Genomic DNA, 23,633 nt, shown 5'->3' on the forward strand with positions numbered 1-23,633 from the left:
TCACAAGGTTTTAGTTATTTCAAATAAAGTCTGGTATCCTCAGCTTCACAAGGTTTAGTTATTTCAAATGAAGTCTGGTATCCTCAGCTTCACAAGATTTAGTTATTTCAAATGAAGTCTGGCATTGTCAGCATGACAAGGTTTTAGTTATTTCAAATAAAGTCTGGTATCCTCAGCTTCACAAGATTTTAGTTATTTCAAATAAAGTCTGGTATCCTCAGCATCACAAGGTTTAGTTATTTCAATTGAAGTCTGGTATTCTCAGCATCACAAGGTTTAGTTATTTCAAATGAAGTCTTGTATTCTCAGCATCACGAGGTTTTAGTTATTAGCTCACTTGCCCGAAGGGCTAGTGAGCTTATGCCATGGCGCTGTGTCCGTCGTCCGCCCGTCGTCTGTCGTCGTCTGTCTATGGACAGGCCTAGAGTCATGGTATTTTGGTGATAGCTTCGTTGGTAGGAGCCTGACAAAGTTTGAGAATGAAAATGACCTTGACCTTCTTTCAAGGTCACAGCTGTCAATTATGTCAAACACTTTAAACGACTTCTTCTGAAGAACGAAAAGGTATAGAACTATTATATTTGGCTGTCGGCTTCATGAGATAGAGCCCAACAAAGTTTGAGAATGAAAATGACCTTGACGTTCTTTTAAGGTCACAGGGTCAAATGTCGTAAAATCTTCAAACCACTTCTACTCAATAACCAAAAGGCCCAGGGTACTGAAATCGGGCCTACGTAGCATGCTGCGATGAAGGACTACCAAGTTTGTTCAAATGAATGACCTTGACCCACTTTCAACCTAATGTACTTGTTCGACATTCAAGGTCACAGGCGTCATATGTTTAAATCTTTTTATATGTTCTTATGAATCAAACACCGATATTCTGCCTGTAGCTGTATTTCAGTCCACTTTTAAGATTAAAAGTGTGAGATTAATACCCGGTGAGCGATGCAGGCCCATTGGGCCTCTTGTTAAGAAGAAGTTGTTTAAAGTAAAATATTGAAGCCGGACCACGGCATAAGCTCACTTGGCACTTGCCAGGTGAGCTAAAAACAGAATGGCTGCATACTTTACAGGGGAGGGGTGACTTCCGCTATTGCTTGCAATTGCGATTCGAGTTATACTTTTCAGTAGTACTATTACAAGCTAACCGAAACATGAGGTAAAATTGTATTTGATGCAAAGCAACAAATATGCAAATGAGTTTACAGCAAGGTTTTCAATTTCCACAATTTCCTTATAAGAAAGTGTCTCATAGGGTGGAAGGTGGGCTAGAAAAGGATACACAACAAATCAAATGATTTTTGGCCAGTAACATTCTGGGATGAAGGCTAGGGCTACCAAGTTTGTTCAAATGAATGACCTTAACTTTTATTCATTTTCACAATTACCAAAAGGTATAGGGTGGCGATATTTGGCAAGTTGCATTCTGGGATGAAGTGCTATAATTTGTTCAACTGTATGTCCTTGTTTAACTTTCAAGGTCATAGGTGTTTAAATCTTTCAACAGGTTCTTTTGAATGACCACCTCAATTTGACTCAAGATACTGATATTTTGCCTGTAACTTTATTTCAGTCCACTTATAAGGCAATAGTTGAGAGATCTATACCAGGTGAGCGATGCAGGCTCATGGGACCTCTTGTTCTTAAGACCATGTTAGAAATTTTACCTCACATTTTGAGGCAGTTTCTGTCTTGTTTGGTGTCTTTTTTTTCTCATTCATTTAATTCTACTTAATTCTCAATGACCAACAGCTGGCGTACTGCAATGATAGTTTGCTGGTTTCTAGCACGAGTTTCCTCTGGCCCTGACACCAGACTTACGGCATGTTGACAGATAGATGTCTGGTGTGGGGTTTCCTCTGTCCCTGACACTAGACTTACGACATTTTGACAAATAGTGTCAAAATGTCATAAATAAGGTGTCAGGACTAAAGAAAACTGTGGCTAGCTTAGCTGGTAACAGGCCGGTTAATAGGGCTATACTATTAATAAGTTCTTCAAATTGATTATCGTAATCCACTTTTGAGGTCACATGGGTTAACATAGTTTACCATAGGGTGGTTGGTTAGCCAGAGGCTTACATTTCTAAATTCCCTAGGTCAGACTATTGATTTTCAGTTTTACTATAACACATTGACAGAAACAAAACATGAAGAAGTTATAATCATGAATGTGATTTATTCCAGCTTCAATATGCACATGATTATCTCTGTAAGGTTACAAATCACCAACCTGTACTACAGTTGTACCTTACCAAAACATCTGTACATTAGAGCAATAGTATGTACACCTTTTTGTTAAAACCCTCAAATAAAAATGTATTAATTCAATAATAATAATGAAAAACAAATTATATATAATTACTTCTCTCTCTAAACATGAAAAATTAATGGTACCATAAGGTCAAAATCCAGTTCTGTCATAACCCAAGCATGTCAACATTTTTATTTTTATTTTGTTCTAATTGCAAGTAATTTTGAAGTAAGGATCAGAAATATACACAATATTCATAAATGCCTTATAGTCTATACTTATAGTTTGTGAAAATTATTTCTTGCAAATTTAAAGGAGCGAGTCAACCGCAAATTTAATCATTTCACATATGCCAATTCAATCATAAGATATGTTATTTTTCTATCATTGATTTAATGTCCTAGTATTTTTTGATGCAAATCGCAATTGAAAAAATGTTATAAAGGATCATTTAGCTATCTCCTTGGGTAAATATTTCTCCCCATTGCTTTACTCTAGATGGTCATATTTGCAAAAATGGTAAACAAGTGCATCAAATGTGTTTATTCCTAGTAATGTTTGATAACCAGGAAATAAACAGCCAGAACTTGTTATGTTCAGCTAACCATCAAAATATCATTGACATTCAATTGTCTCAAATAACAGCTCTTATGATTTGGGTGTTTAAAAAGGTTGGATCAGAAATGCTTTGATGAGTGTTTGTAAAGCAGCACTCATTTTGCATGTTAAACACTATTTTTAATAAAAAAAACCCCACTATTGTTGCCTTTCTTAAAAACATTTTCAACAAGTAGTTTCCAAAGCAGTATGATACAATGGTAATAAATCTACAAGCACAACTTTATTATAGAAGTGCCTAGAATCCTTACCATGCACCTGAACTCACATTTGATTGTTAAGAATTATAATTCCTTCATAGCAAGTTTTGTTTATTTTTCAGAGTTAAAAATTAAAGTACATGTAATACAAAATGTATAAGGATATCTGGATATAATAGGTGAACATGAACTACAAGTACACATTTACTAAATTAACACTAGGTACACATGTACTAAATAAACACACCAGGTACACATGTACTAAGTAAACACTTGGTAAAGAGGCACTAAGTAGACACTTGGTACACATGTACTTACAGTTAGCAACATCTACTTTAGAACCAAGGATGGGGCTTCAAGTGATAGGCATATTCTTTTTTAATAATACACACTTTTTTGAATTCAGTTAAAAAAACCTTGTTTTTTTATACTGTTTTCACCAAATGTTCAGTTTCATTTGTGTGGTACATATGCTTCATCCATTCTATGTCCAATTTTTGTTAATGTTTGTTATCTTTCTGTCACAATGCGAAATATCACCATAAAAAATGATCTCCATGCAGCTGATGTTCTATGATAATACTTGAAAATAAACTCATAGCATTGGACATACAAACTAAATACAATAAATGGCACTCATGAATGGATATCTGAGCTATACATAGTGAAACACATTTATAACAAATAAATAAAAGAAATTTTCATTTTGTACAAACTATCACACCACCTGATTTTAACATTTTCTCAAAATGTTGCAAAAAAAGAGAGAACTATACCAAAAGAACTGTTTCAGTGCCCTGATAATGAATTAATGAGATTTTGATACACATGAAAAAAACTATTTTTGAGCTGCAGAAATTCTTTCTACCGCAATTTTGTTGTCTATCGAGTGATATCTTTGACGTGTTGCAGTGCAGTATTTTTTTGTCCAGTGAAAGTTTGCTAACTAAATAAGTAAAACCTACAGCTAGGTTTACAGCTTTAGTCCCCTATTTGATTTTATACCTCAAATATTTTGATATTGATCTATTGCAAATTAATTCTGTGTGTTATAAAAGTTAGCTTCTAGTGAAATTAAATATTTGTTATTAATGTTCTTAATGACAATGCAAAGGGTGCCAATCTTCAAACCTCTTTGTTGTTTAGTTCAGTTGAAACAAAATCGGTTGATTATTGCTTTTTTTAACAAAACAACTGCCATTTCAGGGGTGGTCTGGCAGTTGATTAACAGGAACAATTAATCTATACTAGGGCAGAAACATTTTTCATCAAACAAGGCACACCATGCTGTCAAAAACCTTAACCAAGGTCCAATTGCAAGCCTCTCATCTTAACAAAAATAACAACCAACAACCATGTACATGACATATCACACAGCAACATATAACATAATTATATTGCTGTAAAAGATTTTTTCTCTCTCTGTGTATAGCACTTGCAATCTTTTATGAACTAATATGTTTTCATGATGAATGAAAGTATGCAGGATAAATATCCCTTCTATGACTGTTAACATCATAATAAACTTAAACTTGAAATACAGACAACAAAATGGTAGAACTGACACAAGGGCACAAAATATAGCAAGGGGACCAACACACACCAACACAAGGGTACAACAACTGTAGTCAGGGATCAACACAAAGCTGACACAAGGGTACAACAACTGAAGCCAGGGATTAACACATTGACACAAAGGTACAACAACTGTAGTCAGGGATCAACACAAAGCTGACACAAGGGTACAACAACTGTAGCCAGTGATCAACACATTGACACACATAAAAACAACTGTAGCAAGGGTTCAACACATTGACACAAGGGTACAACAACTGTAGCCAGTGATCAACATATTGACACACATTACAACAACTGTAGCCAGGGATCAACACATCAACACAAGGGTACAACAACTGTTGCCAGTGATCAACCCATTGACACACATAAAAACAACTGTAGCAAGGGTTCAACACATTGACACAAGGGTACAACAATTGTAGTCGGGGGTTAACACATTGACACATGGGTACAACAACTGTAGCCAGGGATCAACACATCAACACAAGGGTACAACAATTGTAGCCAGGGTTCAACACATCAACACAAGGGTACAACAATTGTAACCAGGAATCAACACATTGACACAAGGGTACAACAACTGTACCCATGGATCAACACATTGACACAAGGGTACAACAACTGTAGCCAGTGATCAACACATTGACACAAGGGTACAACAACTGTTCCCATGGATCAACACATTGACACAAGGGTACAACAACTGTAGCCAGTGATAAACACATTGACACACATAAAAACAACTGTAGCAAGGATTCAACACATTGACACAAGGGTACAATAACTGTAGCCAGTGATCAACACATTGACACAAGGGTACAACAACTGTAGCCAGGGATCAACACATTGACACAAGGGTACAACTACTAGAGCCAGGGATCAACACATTGACACATGGGTACAACAACTGTAGCCAGAGTTCAACACAACAACACAAGGGTACAGCAACTATAGCCAGGGATCAACACATTGACACAAGGGTACAACAACTGTAGCCAGGGAGCAGTACATTGACAAAATGATACAACTGTAGCCAGGGATCAACACATTGACATACGGGTACAACAACTCTAGCCAGGGATCAACACATTGACATAAGGGTACAACAACTGTAGCCAGGGATCAACACATTGGCAAGGGTACAACAACTGTAGCCATGGATCAACACATTGACACAAGGGTACAACAACTGTAGCCAGGTACCAGCACATTGAGACAAGAATACACACTATTATATTGTGTATTCGTACGGTGTTAATCTCCTTTTTTAGCAACGTTTTAAAAAGATATTCTGACTTTTCATTTTCAGTTACCTTTGTCTGACAATATGACCACAACATTTCTGAGTAAAGAATTGCATTTATTTATCAAGTGCCCCTTGTGAGTAGACAAAGGAAAGTAATTGGTGTTTTTCCATCTACCAAGTATATTCTGTAAGCTGTAGGACAGGAATTGTAAGCCAGTATCATTCATCTTCCATGCAAAATTTGCAGGAAACTAACAATACACAGAATTAAATAATAAAGGCTGGTCAACCCGATATTAATAACCACACAGAGCTGAAACACCTGATAAATAGTTAACAGAACAACAGATGCACAATTAACTAGATAGCTCTTCATTGGAGCATGCTAGTGGTCACATTTCACCATCCTTTGCATTTTGGTTATTCAGAAGAAGTCTTAACTCTTGAATTAAATTAAGTTAAGTTTTAACTCTTATTCAAGGTCATTCTTGATATAACTTTTCAAACCTTTCATCCCAGCATAATACTGGCCAAATATCATCATCCTAGCCATTTTTTATAAAGGAGAAGTCGTTTTAAGTTTATCACATATTTGACCCGTGACCTTGAATATGGATGAAGGTCACTCATTTGAACAAACTTGGTAGCACTGCATCCAAGTTTGCTTCTGGCCAAATATCATCACCCTGGTCTTTTTGGTTATTTAGAAAGTCATTTAAAGTAAAATCTTGACACCGATCGGACTTCATGCCATGGCATAAGCTCACTTGGCCCTTTTGGCCAGGTGAGCCAAAAGGGTATAATCCCCAACCCCTCAAATGTTCCTAAATGGTGACGAAGCAAAAGAAATAATAAATAGCACAACTTTATGATGACAAGGTGTAGCTAAATTATCTATGTTAAGTTTTTCTGAAATTAGCCTTGTAGTTAAGGAAGAATTGTTCAGACATTGATCTTCAACAAAGGGCAATAACTAAGTAACAAGTAACTAAGCCCAGAGGGCCTGTATTGCTCACCTGAATATGTTTAAAATAATTGGTATGAAGTAAAGATATAGCACTCCATTGTAGGTGCTGTAAGTACATATGAAATTTCAGAAAGATACATACAGTACTTGAGATATAGCGAGAACAAACTTCAAACAGAGCCCAACCCCTATGCTCATAGGGAGGTCATACCCACCAATTATACAAAATTGAGTCCCCTTGGCCATGACCCAAGGATGCTCTGGACTACATGTAAATAAGGATAAAATCCCTAAAATGGTCGAAGAAGGATTTTAAAAGTTTTACCTCTATTTCTATTGGGCCCCTCCCTTCTGCCCCCTGGGAGACCACATCCACTGCTTATACAAAACTGAGTCCCCTTGGCCCAAGGATGCTCAAGGCTAAATTAGGATAAAATCCCTTAATCCCTATGGTAGAAGAAGGATGTTAAAGGTTTTACCTCTATTTCCCCTATTGGGCCCCACCCCTCAGGTCCCAGGGAGGCCACACCCACCATTTATACAAAATTGAGTCCCCTTGGCCATGACCCAAGGATGCTCTGGACTACATGTAAATAAGGATAAAATCCCTTAATCCCAATGGTCGAAGAAGGATTTTAAAAGTTTTACCTCTATTTCTATTGGGCCCCTCCCTTCTGCCCCCTGGGAGACCACACCCACTGCTTATACAAGACTGAGTCCCCTTGGCCCAAGGATGCTCAAGGCCAAATTAGGATAAAATCCCTTAATCCCTATGGTAGAAGAAGGATGTTAAAGGTTTTACCTCTATTTCCCCTATTGGGCCCCACCCCTCAGGTCCCAGGGAGGCCACACCCTTGGGTAAAGGGGAACCAATTTTGTATAAAACAAAATTGGTTCCCCTTTACCCAATGATGTTCTTAATAAATATGGACAAAATCCTTTCATTCCTACGGATACAGAAGAAGGATTTTAAAGAATAATTTGCTGTTTCCCCTATTGGGCCCCACCCCTCAGGCCCCTGGGGGACCAGAGCCACGGTTTATACAAAATTGGATCCCCTTCACCCAAGGATGCTTCAGACCAAATATGGAACAAATCCTTTTATTCCTAAAGAAGAAGAAGGATTTTAAAGAATTTGCTATATTTCCCCTATTGGGCCCCTCCCCTCAGTCCCAAGGGGGACTAGACCCATCGTTTATACAAAATTGGTTCCTCTTTACCCAAGGATGCTCCACACCAAATATGGACCAAATCGTTTTATTCCTACAGAAGAAGAAGGATTTTAAAGAATAATTTGCTATGTTTCCCTATTGGGCCCCACCCCTCAGACCCACCATTTATACAAAATTGGTTCTTCTTCACTTAAAAATACCTCATACCAAATTTTGTTAAAATCCACTCAGTGGTTCATGACTAGTAGTGTAAAGTTGAAGTACGACGGACGCTGTGGTATGGCATAAGCTCGACCAGGTGAGCTAAAAATTAGAAAATTAGTTTAATTGAAATAGTTTTATAGGAGTTGTCTGGACAAGGATTTTTCAACAAACGGTCATAACTCTGTAAAAGATAGTCAGAATTATCAAATAATACCTGGATGCACAATATCAGGGGGTAGTTATCATATCTCAAAACTTTTGTTGAAATTGGCCATGGAGTTTTGGAGTTGTCGTTACGGGAGTACATAACAAAAACAATATAATAATACTTCAAGAAGATGTCAACATAACAATAACTGATGTGGATTTCACTTGAGTTGTTTTGTGTGATGAACGATGATTAAAATAAATGCAAAATATATAGGAACTAACTGTCATCTTCTCCCTCCTGGAATTGTGAACAATAAGACACTTTAATAATTGTATGTGGTAAAATTCCACCCAAGGAGTCATATATAGGAGTAATACCCTGAGGTGTTGCCAAGATACATGACCCTTACGATGAAATTAACCTTTCACATACAGGAATACAGGTCTTATACCTATAAACCACAACATACTTGTCTTCATTATGTCATCAAAATTAAGCAACACGACAGAATGCCCTTATTTGGCAATGAAAAAAGGGTGTGACTCTGCCAAATAGCATTTAAATGTCAATCATTTAAGAACTCATTTAAAGCATTCAGGTAATGAAACAACCAAGTAGTTAAATAACAAGAGGCCCAATTTGCCTGCATCGCTCACCTGGTATTAATCTCACACTTGTAATCTTAAAAGTGGACTAAAATACAGCTAGACTGAATATCAGCAATTGATTCATAAGAAACCTATTAAAAGATTTAAACATATATATATGATGCCTGTGACCTTGAATGTCGAACAAGGACATTAGGTTGAAAGTGGGTCAAGGTCATTCATTTGAACAAACTTGGTAGCCCTTCATCCCAGCATGATACAGGCCCAATATCAGTACCCTGGGCCTTTTGGTTATTCAGAAGAAGTCGTTTTTAAGACATTTGACCACTGTGACCTTGAAAGTGGGTCAAGGTAATTCATTTGAACAAACTTGGTAGCCCTTCATCCCAGCATGCTACTGGCCAAATATCATCAGCCTGAGCCTCTTGGTTATTGAGAAGAAGTTGTTTAAAGAAACAAGAATTCCAAATAGTGGATGTGTCGCCTGCACAGGAAGCTTGGAGATTATGAAGAAATAGATACACTTTTCATTTCAAGAAATAATGTTAAAAGTAAGCAATAATCATAGATTATGTTTTTGGATGGCATCATTTTGTTACATAATCGATTATTCTGGGAGGAATACTCTTGAGTTTTAAGGAACTTGCTATGGATACTCATTGTCTCAATTCCACTCCAATATGGTGTCCACAAGCAAGACCAGCATCGCCTCATTGGTATCCATAAAAAATTCTTGAAAATGCGAGTATGCTTAGCACTGCATGAAGTTTAACTTTGATTGGCCCAAGGAAACTGAAGATATCGCACGAAAACCTCTGTGCGGACGCCGCCGCAGCAATACCTGTGTCACCAGCTTTTTGCAGGCGACACAAAAAGTTGACGCCGGACAGCCGCCACACCATGCCTTCGGGCCAGGTGAGCTAAAAATGTCTTTCCAGGCGAGGAGAGCCGATAGCTCCTAGTTTTATTTACTTAGCCGCGCTCGAATACAAGAACATGCATTTATTCTGAATTAAAATAATCTTTTAACAGCATCTCAGATATCGTTATAAATGAGTGATCTATTTTACTTTTAAACCTATTGTTCTTTCGTTCTTTCTGCGGTTTGTAATATACCTGCATCACTCTGTCAGTGCATACATGCTCTAATTAACCTGTTCCAAATGTGAACAGAAATATCTGATTAGAGGTAGAGATACTATACTTATAATTCTTACTTGCGATATACTAGTACTGTGTAAATTCAAGAATGTTTTGTGTGAACTCGGACTCAAAACTGACACTGTTGTCGGTCAACAGCGTAGTGCTTTACATGTTTACTTTTCACTGAATGAAAGGCCTGGATATTGGGCTATTTTGGGCGTAGCTACTTTTATCACAGCTTTGCGAAAAAATGAAACTGACCACACTGGATGTTTCATCCAGGTCATGTCATTATCAACTACGTAGACTTTCGTTAGGAGATATATATTTTCAATATCGATGCTATTTTCTGGTTGTCGTTAATTTGACTCAACAGCCCCTTTAACGACAAAAACGATGAACGGCATTGCTATGTCAAGTGTGATATGCCAAAACGTGGAAAGATGAAACTCAACAGAAATATCTGTTATAAATGTCGAACATTATTGCTTCTAGCATTACCGTACAAAATTTGAAAGGAATTGATTCAAAAATAAAAAAGTTCTTGCATTTACTACACAATGCCCTTATTTGGCAATAAAAGGGTCATAACTCCACCAAAAATGCATGTTAACTTCTGAAATGCGAACTCGTTCCAGTTATATTGGCATGTGTACCAAGTTTCATCAAGATATGTTCATGAATGAAGGCTGGAGAGCGATGACAAGGAAAAGTTAACGGACGGACAAATGGACGGACAGTTTGACATCAGTCAGTCAACGCAGCCCATACTATTATACGGCCTATCGGATGAAGGGCGTATTAGAAGCACTTTGACACAAACAAGAGGCCTAATTGGCTACCTCGGGATAACAGGTTACTCACTCCCAATGGATTGCCAGCTCCCTGCTACACCGAAACAAGAAGTGGAGGAGAATGGGAAAAGATCAGACAGGATTGACGTAACATCTAGATCTGGAGCCCCTAGGGAACAACCATAGGACGTCTGCTCTTTCTCATCTACATCAATGACCTGTCTGCTGACGTAACATCTGAAGCCCCTAGGGAACAACCATAGGATGTCTGCTCTTTCTCATCTACATCAATGACCTGTCTAAGTGTGTAACATCAAACTGTTTGCAGATGATTGTCTCCTCTACAGGAAGGTACGTACACATGAGGACTCTAGGATCCTTCATAATGACCTTGCCAACCTGCAGCAGTGGGAAAACAAATGGCTGATGCAATTCAATCCTGATAAATGTGAGGTACTACGAGTCACCAACAGAAGGCAGCCACTAGTTACCACCTACAGCATCAATGGGACCCCACTTGCCACAGTTTAGACGTTTAAGTACCTGGGAGTTAACATCAATGACAATCTTACCTGGTCCATTCACATTGAAACACTTTCAACATCAGCACCTGTCCACCTAAGATCAAGGAGCAGTGCTAAAGAACGCTGGTCATCAGGCCTATCATCAATTATGCAGGCATTGTATGGGATCTAAATTTATAAAAGGACATCAGAGATATTAAGATGGTGCAGAGAAGGGCTGCACACTTCGTCATTTGAGACTACAGAACAACTAGCAATGCAACATCAATGCTGAGAAAACTCCAATGGACCACCCTAGCAAAATGGAGAAAGCTAGCAAAGGTGATCATGCTCTACTGCATCATAAATGAGTTAGTGGCAATACCATCACAACCACATCTCATTTCAAGAGGGTCAACCATTACAACAATAGGACATAGCCTTCTCTTCCACCTACTATTCACCAGGTTGCAAAGCCACCAGCAGTACTTCTTCCCCTCTGCCATTTGCCTGTGGAATGGCTTACCAATCCGGGTCATCTCAGCGGACGCTCTAGATGTGTTTAAGGAGAGACTGCAGCACACTGTGACATTGTGAAAACCCCAGTTTTAACTGTATTTCTTATGAGGTTTAATGGTTTTAACTGAGGCATGTTTCCCCTGGGTATGTGCCATATCTGCGACAATACACCAGAGGTGGTATGCAGATTATTGGAAGAGGAAGTAGAAGAAGTAGCATAGCTCACCTGGTTCAAATCTCACAATTGTAGCCATGAAATAAAGCTAAAGGCAAAATATGAGTATCTAATATCTAATATCTAATTGCATTTGACTCCAATGGCCGTAAAAGTCAAACAAGGTCATGAAACTATCACCCTAGATATTTTTGTTTGTCGAGATATTAAAGGTTTATGCACATTTGACAATATGTGACCATGAAATTGGTTCATTGTAATTCACATGAACATGCTACTGGCTTAATATCAACACCCTATGAATATTGGTTATTCTATGTGCTATGGTATCGGGCTATCGTTTTTTTTTCAGGACCACTAATATATGTACCAGACCAACTGGAGACTTCACTAGTCTCAGATTATCTGCTGCAGGCTATACTAAAAATTCTTTATAATTAATTTTGTGAAAATCATTATCGTGCTGTATAATATATGTTGCTATTACATCTATCTGACAGCCATCTTACTTGAAGGAATGTTCACTATATACAATAGTATAACTACATCACAAAATATACAAAACAGTCAACTTCTTTGTTAACTTCTTGCAAAAAACCCAAAAACAAGACCAACAAATGTAACACATGCATCACATAACAGGTGAAAACACACTACAGGAGAAAACACACTACATTACAGGAAATAACACGAAAACACACTACACTACAGGAGAAAACACACTACATTACAGGAGAAATCACAGAACTGGAGAAAACACATAACAGGAGAAAACACACTACAGGAGGAGCCACATTACAGGAGAAAACACATAACAGGAGAAAACACACTACAGTAGGAGCCACATTACAGGAGGAGCCACATAATAGGAGAAAAACACATTACAGGAGAAAACACATAATAGGAGAAAAAACACTACAGTAGGAGCCACATTACAGGAGGAGCCACATAATAGGAGAAAAACACATTACAGGAGAAAACCCACAACAGTAGGAGCCACATTACAGGAGAAAACACACAACAGGAGAAAACACATAACAGAAGGAGCCACATTACAGGAGAAAACACATAATAGGAGAAAACACACTACAGTAGGAGCCACATTACAGGAGGAGCCACATAATAGGAGAAAAACACATTACAGGAGAAAACACACAACAGGAGAAAACACATAACAGCAGAAAACACACTACAAGAGATATCACACTACAGGAGAAAACACCATATTTGTAGCTGTATGTATACATATCCAATACCAGATTTGTAGCTGTATGTATACATATCCAATACCAGATATGTAACTGTATGTATACATATCCAATACCAGATTTGTAGTTCTAGGTAAATCATCACCTTTAATTTCCTGCAAATGAATAACCTTGACCTTTTGATGAAATGACCTGACAAAAAGTTAAGCTGATATAGTATACCTGTTACCTTGTACTACATACTAATGAATGATTTAGATGACGACATAAGGACTCATAAAGCCTCTGACCCCCAATCAGACAGAACATTTTGAAAGCTATTCAGATTGAACCTGTTGGCAGCCAATCAGATCCTGATAAGATTTCAGAAATGTACATTTCAACCAGTAAGATATACAACTTGCCAGGGAGAGATCATCATCACACAAAATATGGGTGATAGACATTAACTACATATTAAGTACAGCAATCCATTTGAAAATGTTGATAGGATCTGCAACATACCTACACTGTAACAAGTTGCCTCCCTTCCCATTGATTACAATTAATTTTTAACAGACTTGGACCATTTCATGAAATCATATTTTCAGCATAGGTTTGAATTCTTTCACAAACAAATGACTGTTCCCATGACTAAGATTCGTTTTATTTTGTGTTACAATTGCAGATTACTGTTCTTTAAACTGTATACGCCCGCTTTTTAACAATAAATTTCCTGGGTGGGAAGAATGTAGTTTAACTGAACTAACACAATGAATAATCACAGCATGCTTCATACACATTACCAGTCATCTGGTTTTATGATAAAAGTAAACGTACTGTTGAAATTATTTTGTGCCTCAGACTATCACCCATGATATTTCCATTCTTCAAACTCAAGAAAACAACAGTGATCCCACTATGTGTGACATATATAGATGTAAGGCTACAACAATCACTTACTAAAGGCTGCAATCACAGCCCACACAAGCTCATTGGTCCCCTCTTTCATACTTTCATTTTCAAAGTCCAAGTCTAACAGCTCTCGCACACGCTTCATTGCAATTTCATAATCATCATCAGACAAGGGTGCAAATGCATTTTCAAGAACGTCTGAAGCATGTGCAAGATAGATCAGAGATAGAAGTCGCCTATCCATTCTGTGTGCATCATTCGTCCAACGGCTGAGGACAGCATCCTGGACCTTCTTTATGAGTTTCTGTTTTACTCCTGAGTCTGTGAGGGGGTGCGTGGTCATGTCAAAAAGCAGGAAGTTTTGTTTTTCAGTGGAACATACACCTTTTTCCACCAGATTTTTCGCAAGCCTTTCCCGAACATTTCGCAATTGGTATCGCAGCTTCAAAGGGTTCCATGTTTCTCCTGAAATTTACATAAAATTAAAATATCATCCGTTATATAATAAGTTTAATAATTAGGTTTAAACCTTCATACTGCTGTAACTGATTACACAATAAAACAAGAGGCCCAATGGGCCTGAATCGCTCACCTGGTATTAATCTCACACTTGTAATCCTAAAAGTGGACTTAAATACAACTACAGGCAGAATATCAACGTTTGATTAATAAGAACCTATTACAAGATTTAAACATATGACGCCCGTGACCTTGAATGTCGAGCAAGGACATTAGCTTGAACAGAGTTTAGAGTCTTCCAACCCAGCATGCTTCTTGCAAAATATAATCACCCTTGACTTTTTGGTTATACAGAACAAATCATATACAGATTTAAACATATATTGACCACTTTGACCTTGAATATGGGGCAAGGTCATTCATTTGAACCATCTTGTTAACCCTTCATCCCAGCATGTAAATGGCCAAATGTCATCACCCTATGCCTCTTGATTATTCAGAAGAAGTTGTTTAATTGTGTTTGACATATTTGACCCCAGTGACCTTGAATATGATTCAAGGTCATTCATTTGAATAAACTTGGTAGCCCTTCATCCAAGCATGTTACTGACCAAATAGCAAAAGAAGTTGTTTAAATGTTTTAAACATATTTGACCCCTGTGACCTTGAATATAAGTCAGGTCATGTATTTGAACAAACTTGGTAGCCATTCATCCCAGCATGGTATTGGCCAAATAGCATTACCCTAGGTCTTTTGGTTATTCAGACGAAGTTGTTTGACGAATTCAACATAATTGATCCCTGTGACCTTGAAAATGGATGAAGGTCATTTATTTGAACAAACTTGCAATTGGTAGCCCTTCATTTCAGCATGTTACTGGCCAACTATCATTACCCTAGGCCTCTTGGTTAATCAGAAGAAATTGTTTAAAGGTTTTAATGGAAAATGGATGAAGGTCATTTATTTGAACAAACTTGAATTGGTAGTCCTTCATCCCAGCATGTTACTGGCCAAATATCATCACCCTAGGCCTCTCAGTTATTCAGAAGAAGTTGTTTAAAGGTTTTAAACTTATTTGACCCCTGTGACCTTAAATATATATCAAGGTCATTTATTTGAACAAACTTGCATTGGTAGCCCTTCATTTCAGCAAAAATTAAGTCAATGTCATTTATTTGAACAAACTTTGTAGCCATTTACCCCAGCATGTAACTGGCCAACTATCATCACCCTAGACCTCTTGGTTATTCAGAAGAAGTTGTTTAAAGGTTTTAAACATATTTGACCCCTGTGACCTTGACTATATATCAAGGTCATTTATTTGAACAAACATGGTAGCCCTTCATTGCAGCATGTAACTGGCCAACTATCATCACCCTAGGCCTCTTGGTTATTCAGAAGAAATTGTTTAAAGGTTTTAAACATATTTGACCCCTGTGACCTTGAATATAAGTCAATGTCATTTATTTGGACAAAATTGGTAGCCCTTTACCCCAGCATGTTACCTGCCAAATATCATCACCCTAGGCCTTTTGGTTACTGAGAGGAAGTTGTTTAAAGTAAAAAGTTGACGCCGTACCATGCCATAAGCTGATCACTTGGCCCTTTGGGTCAGGTGAGCTAACAAGAGGCTGAATGGGCCTGCATTGCTAACCTCATATTAATCTCACATTAGTTACCTTAAAAGTGGACTAAAATTAAGCTACAGGCAAAAGATCAGTGTCCTGACTCAAAGTAATTCAAAAGAAAATGTCAAAAGATTTAAATGCATTTCACCCCTGTGACCTTGAAAGTCAAACATGAACATTAGATTGATTACTTCGCATAGACCTTCAACTAAAAGCTAAGAGCAACATGCCAAATATCACCACTCTAGACCTTTTGTTTATTAATGTAAGAAGATGACTTTTAAAGCTTTATAAACAATTGACCAGATGTGAACTTGAAAGTGTCAATACCATTCACATGAACAAACTTGATAGTTCTTCTAGATCTTCTGAGCATACTGCAGCTGGTCACATATCACAACTATTTGCATTTTGGTTATTCAGAAGAAAACCTCTAAGTTTTTAACATATTTGACCCCTGTGACCTTGAATATGGCATACAAGCATGCTACTAGCCAAATATTATATTATCACCCTGGCTCTTTTGGTTATTAAGAAGTTGTTTAAAGATTTTTTAGGACAATTGACCCCTGTGCCCTAGAATATGGATGCATGTATGAGTGTCATTCACTTGAACAGACCTAAACAGCTAGTAGCCCTTGATCCAAGCATGATACTGACCATATATCATTGCCCTCTGCATTTTGGTTATTCAGTAGAAGTAATTTAAAGTTCTTATCGTATTTGATCCCTAGCCTGAGACCTTGAACATTTGACAAGGTCATTCAATTCAAAAAACTTTGTCGCCATTCATCCCAGCATGTTTAAAGGACAAATTTTATCGCCCTGGGACGATTGGTAATTAAATATGAAAATTTAATCGACTCCTGTGATCTTGAATATAAGTCAAAGTCATTCATTTTACAAAACTCTTCTATTAAATGATAATCTGCAGTCTGTCTTGAATAGCTTTAATCAACCAACTCTGTAACTGACTTACTTGCTGGATCAGATTCCAAAATATGATAAAATCTGTATACATTGCAAGACAAAAACGTTGTATATGTATATGTATAACCCCTTTTTCTCCCTCAATGGCTATCCCTACAATGTACATGCTCTTCACTTGTTTTGCAATCCAAGTGCTGAGCATCACTAGTTGTATGTGAAACATAATATTTAAGCATACAACTCCATGTGAAGGTTTTAATTTTGATAAATACATTTTTGCAGTTCAAAATTATATTTTAGTTTTATTCGCAACTTCTATGGCGTCTCATATTTATACATATATCTATGGTCAAGGAAAGCAACTTGTAAATACTTTGAGCTGTTTGAAATTCTCTCTAAATAAATGGGCAAAATTAATCATATATATATTGATAAAAGAGCTGCAAGAACTTACCACTTAAATATTCAATCCAGCTCTGTACCGTTTCTGGGGGTTCGGTCTCCTTGACATGTTTTAGTGCTTCATCCAATAACACATCACCAGTTGGGTTACTGTTCCGACACAATATTTTTCTGTTTAAAAGACTGCGTCTTCTCATTCCGGCTTTTTCCAACTCAACCCTTCCTCTTAGAGCCAACTCTATCAATATACATCCACGCAATCCTGAAGATATGCAGTCATTCCAAAACGATGTGTACCCCTAAGAAAAGAAACAATACAGCATAAACACAGGCTTAAGGGACGTGTTCAAATGATATCGATATCAGCATGAGCTAACAAACAACTAGTAAAGGTAGATTACTTTAATGTCATGCATATATTCAATGTTTTTGACCCTTGATACTACTAATGTATGCAATTACATATGAATATCATATAATTAAGGTCTGTTCTGATTATACTTCTTTCAGAAATTAATTTTCTATCCAAGTTGTAAGTTGTGAATTCATACTAATATCTAATTAGGGGATAGTATGTTGTTTTTGGTGTCTACACTGGCGATTCAAACATTAAATTTGGTTTAAACTCCAGACCAATTCAATAAAGTCAAGAGTTTTAAGCTGATGTCATGTTCTAATCAAATTGTAGTTGAGATTGGCTATATTCATACAAAGTTTTGTCAGTTTACATGCATGACAAGCTGATCATATCAAAACCTGTGATTATATTATCTTCTGTGAAGAAATTTGCCGATGTTGTTAATATTCACATTGTTGCAATTGCAATGACACTGATATTTGTGAATGAGAAATAGTATGTTTTTGGGTTAAGGATTTCACAAAACACTGATCGGATGAAAGTAGTAATAATGTAATTGATGTACAGGCAAGGATACTTATATTTTTTAATATTTATTTAATAAATACATACAGTGACTTTGTCATTCAATGTTGTCAATAAAACTACACGGCACTTTATGCAACATGCTAAAATTTCATGTTATTTCTGCTTGAAATGAGGCGTGGTTCATGTTTGATGGGCGTGGCTCACCAAATGCCTGATTGAACCATGTTTCTAGAACATGGATTGTACATTCTATTAAAACAAGAGGCCAATTGGACCCGAATCGCTCACCTGGTATTAATCTCACACTTGTAATCTTAAAAGTGGACTAAAATACAACTACAGACAGAATATCAGTGTTTGATTCATAATTTATATATAAAAACCTATTAAAAGATTTAAACATATGATGCCTGTAACCTTGAATGTCGAACAAGGACATTACATATATGTAGGTTGAACAGAGTTTATAGTCTTCCAATTGCAACCCAGCATGCTTCTAGCAAAATATCATAACCCTGGACCTTTTGGTTATACAGAACAAATCATTTAAAGATTTAAACATATATATTGACAACTGTGACCTTGAATATGGGCGAAGGTAATTTGGCCAAATATCATCACCCTTGGCCTTTTGCTTATTAAGAAGAAGTTTTAAACATATTTGACCCATGTGACCTTGAATATATGTCAATGTCATGCATTCATTTGAACAAACTTGGTAGCCCTTCATCCCAGCATATTACTGGCCAAATTTAAGCAAACTAGGCCTTCAGGTTATTGATAAGTTAAATATTTTGAACATATTTTGGAAGCACATCCTCATGGAATTGGAATAAAAGTTTCAACAACAACTAAGTGCTGGCTCTTGGATACATCTGGTCAAGAACAATGCCCTTGCATTTGGCGAGATGTCATTCCTCGACACACTTAACAGGATCCACCATGGCGGGGCTGGTAAATATATAACATCACCTTTGGACATTTCTGCACCATAATGGTTGACCAGGATTTTGATTTCTTTTTCTCCATACATGTTCTGAGCATCCTTTGAGAGGAAAATCAGACTTCTCATACCAAACACATGAAAAAAGCATACAGAACATTTCATTCTTTTCTCCTCTTTTCGAAGCCATGGTCATATTGTCCAGTCCATTTTTGATGAAACACCTTTGTTTTTCGTTTTTTAACAGCACTTCCGGAAGTCTCGACATCGTCTGCTCCAGTTTCACTGTTTGGTTTCAACCTGCTTTGGTTTCAGATTCATCTGTAACCTCTCTCTCATCCCTGTCTAAATGGTGGCGGTTTGCCTTGAAACTAAACTCAAACAAGTGTTCTTTTCCTGTTCATTTAGAAGCTGAACAATCACCTCAGACCTCGAATGTGTAGGTCCAGTACGAGGTCGCCCCACGTGCTAGAATGTTTACTTTAAGAGCCCCATTTTGATTGGCGTAGCTTTAATAAATCAGCCAATGAAAATTGAGGTTTTTTATGTAAAACCCATTTTTATGATAAAACTACTTACCACGTCCAATAATTATGCAAATGATCTTCAACTACCAGTTCTTTAACTCCCAAAGGAAAGTTTAAAATGCACACGCAAATACGAAACCACTCCCTGTCCAAACCGGACATACGGTGTAGGATGCGTGCGCACCTCCAACTTCCTCTATTCCAAACATGAAAAAAACACCTAAAAGCAAAAAGCCTAAAGGAGCCGGAGGAGGGTGGGACTCACATTGGACGTGGTCAGTAGTTTTATCATAAAAATGAGTTTTACATAAAAAAACTCAATTTTATATCAAAAACAATATTTACCACGTTCAATTATTATGCGAATTCGTCTTACCTAGTGGATACTACAATCCGGCAGAACCATGGCTTATCCAGGAGGGCGGTACACTGGTCACAATCAATTGGAACCTTTATACCGAGAAGCTCTTATATACACATAAAAATCTAAATACAGTGAACACTCTACTCTGAGGTGGGTGGGCAAGCCACTGACTGGGCAACAACCACCGGACCCAAAGAGTTAAGTTTGTCTGAGAAGGATGACATTGATCTCAGATAGAACTCTGTAAAGGTAGTGTGTCCTCGCCAAAAGGCTGAGGACATATCCTCTGAAAAGGGAGTGCCATTGAGAAGGGCCCAAGATGCTACCAAATTTACGTGCATATGCCGGTCAATATTTCACTAGATTACACGATTTTCCCTTTAAAAATCCAGATTATAATTGAAATGTACCGGTACGTTAATTCACACATCATTATGAGTTTCTCTGTGAAGTATACATTATATAACAAGAGGCCCATGGGCCTTAACGGTCACCTGAGTTCTGATATATTTATACAGAGAGTTGATTTCTGATTTTAAAACATGAACAGAGTATTATTCAAAGTGACAACAATATTTCCCTCGCAAACTTTGTTGGCTCCATCTGTTGAAACTACCAGTAAAATATTATTATAAGATTCTATGCTTTTTGATTCTTCTTCAGAAGTTGCTTGACATATTTTTCCCTTTGATCTTGTAAGTAGGTCAATGTCATTTTCCTTCTCAAATTGGTTAGCTCTATTCCAAAAAGCTACCAGCCAAATCTTATGAATCCATTCCTTTTAGTTCTCAAGAACAAATCCATTAAAATGTTGTTGACCTCTGTGACCTCTAAAGTAGGTTGAGGTCATTTTCATTTGCAAACTTTGGTGAGCTCTATCCCGGGAAGTCACCAGCCAAATATTATAATTTTATGCCTTTTAATTCTTCAGAAGAAGCTGTTTGAACTGTTTGACATATTTGAACGCTGTGACCTTGAAAGTAGGTCAAGGTCATTTTCATTCGCAAACTTTGTTTGGCTCTTTCCCAGGAAGCCACCTGCCAAATATTAAGATTTTATAACTACCAGTTCTTCAGAAGAAGTCGTTTAAAGTGTTTGACATATCTGCCTCATGTGACCTTAAAAGAAGGTCAAGGTCATTTTCATTCTCAAACTTTGTTCGGCTCTTTCCTAGGAAGCTACAAGCCAAATATAGAGATTATATACCTTTCAGTTCTTCAGAAGAAGTCGTTTGAAGTGTCTGACACATTTGACTCCTGTGACCTTGAAAGAAGGTCAAGGTCATTTTCATTCTCAAACTTTGTCGGGCTCTATCCAAGGAAGCCATCAATCAAAAATAAAGATTCTATACCTTTCAGTTCTTCAGAAGAAGTCATTTGAAGCTTTTGACATATATGACCCCTGTGACCTTGAAAGTAGGTCAAACTAGTTTTCATTCTCAAACTTTGTTGGGCTCTATCCCAGGAAGCCACCAGCCAAATATAAAGATTATATACCTTTCAGTTCTTCAGAAGAAGTCGTTTGAAGTGTTTGACACATTTGACCCCTGTGACCTTGAAAGAAGGTCAAGGTAATTTTCATTCTCAAACTTTGTTGGGCTCCATCCAAGGAAGCCATCAGCCAAATATGAAGATTCTATACCTTTTAATTCTTCAGAAGAAGTCGTTTGAAGTTTTTGACATATTTGACCCCTGTGACCTTGAAAGTAGGTCAAACTAATTTTCATTCTCAAACTTTGTTGGTCTCTATCCCAGGAAGCCACCAGCCAAATATAAAGATTCTATACCTTTCAGTTCTTCAGAAGAAGTCGTTTGAAGTGTTTGACACATTTGACCCCTGTGACCTTGAAAGTAGGTCAAGGTCATTTTCATTCTCAAACTTTGTTGGGCTCTATCCCAGGAAGCCATCAGCCAAATATGAAGATTCTATACCTTTTAGTTCTTTAGAAGAAGTCGTTTGAAGTTTTTGACATATTTGACCCCTGTGACCTTGAAAACAGGTCAAGGTCATTTTCGTTCTCAAACTTTGTAGGGCTCCTACCAACGAAGCTTTCAGCCAAACATCATGACTCTAGGCCTGTCCGTTCTTCAGAAGAAGTTGTTTTAAGGAAAACTTGACGGACGAGGACGGACGGATGGACGGACGGATGGACGGACGGACGGACGGACGACGGACGCCGCGCCACGGCATAAGCACACTTGGCACTTTGTGCCAGGTGAGCTAAAAAATTATTAAACAACCTTATTCAATATCTAGCATACAGATTTAAGACTGAAAAGTATCGGAATTTAGCACCTCCAGTTCTAAACAAGGAAAATGAAGAAATTTTAGCACACTGACTTGAGCTTGGGGGTAAACTGGCTCAANGGTTATAAAATTCATAATTGTGGTAGAGCACCTTAAAACTCTTCCATCTATGAAGAGTATTTGATTCTACCATATCTGGGTCTTGAGAAGAAGATTTTGAAATTTCAGTCAATTCAACCCTTTTTTGCGCCACCCATCAGCCCCTGGGTGTCAGTCAGGGCTGATATGTGCATACCATCAAACTGCTATCCAATACTGATAATGCTAACCCAAATTGAATTACTTCCAATTGAAATTAAACAAATGTTGGTCCAAAATGTAATTTCCCTATATAAACTATAGTAAAGTTTACCCCCCTCCCCATGGGTAAACGTGAGATCCTAGGGTCATAAAATTCACAATTTTGGTATACGTAGAGCACCTTTAAACCATTCCATCTATGAAGAGTATTTTATATATATACAGAAGAGGCCCAGAGGGCCTGCATCGCTCACCTGGATATTTAAGGATGTACTCCTCTGAGGTTTTGATCACGTTCAAGTCTCGTTTTGATCTGATGTAACGTTTTTGTAATATTTAACAAATTATGATCAAGTTTATTAGCAAACACGCATTTGAAAAATATGTCAAACAAGAGGCCCATGGGCCTTAACGGTCACCTGATATATTTATACAGAGAGTTGATTTTGTTTTTAACATGAACAGAAATATTATTCAAAGTGACAAAAAACAATAAAACCACCTTACTCAATATCTAGCATACAGATTTCAGACTAAAAAGGATTTGAAACTAGCACCTCTGATTCTTAACAAGGAAAATGAAGAAATTTTAGCACACTGACTCCTTTGAGCCCCACCCTACAGCCCTTGGGGGTAGGGCTGGCTCAAAATTTTCAAAGTATCAAACTGTCAATTCAAGGTTATAATTCCAATCAAGTTATTAACATGTA

At 37.4% G+C, this 23,633-nt stretch overlaps 1 protein-coding gene and 1 long non-coding RNA gene across 2 annotated transcripts in view; one reads left to right on the top strand and one right to left on the bottom strand.

The window, feature by feature from the left end:
• The first annotated feature begins 2,167 nt into the window (after positions 1-2,167).
• On the top strand, positions 2,168-4,938 carry LOC110446588. The gene is made up of 2 exons (XR_002462487.1): positions 2,168-4,687; positions 4,773-4,938. It is a non-coding gene; the product is annotated as an uncharacterized LOC110446588 (long non-coding RNA).
• A 5,757-nt stretch (positions 4,939-10,695) lies between these two features.
• LOC110446589 (Golgi phosphoprotein 3-like) overlaps positions 10,696-23,633 on the bottom strand; it is a 20,914-nt gene continuing 7,976 nt past the window's right edge. Inside the window, exons 2-3 of the mRNA XM_021491799.1 lie at positions 17,709-17,955; positions 10,696-14,701 (exon numbers count right to left, since the gene is read on the bottom strand). Of these exons, the coding sequence (XP_021347474.1) occupies positions 14,277-14,701; positions 17,709-17,955 (672 nt within the window). The 3' untranslated portion in view covers positions 10,696-14,276. The remainder of the gene's footprint in view (positions 14,702-17,708; positions 17,956-23,633) is intronic.

The sequence above is a fragment of the Mizuhopecten yessoensis genome, unplaced genomic scaffold (assembly GCF_002113885.1).
Source record: "Mizuhopecten yessoensis strain PY_sf001 unplaced genomic scaffold, ASM211388v2 scaffold2831, whole genome shotgun sequence".
Lineage (NCBI taxonomy): Eukaryota > Metazoa > Mollusca > Bivalvia > Pectinida > Pectinidae > Mizuhopecten > Mizuhopecten yessoensis.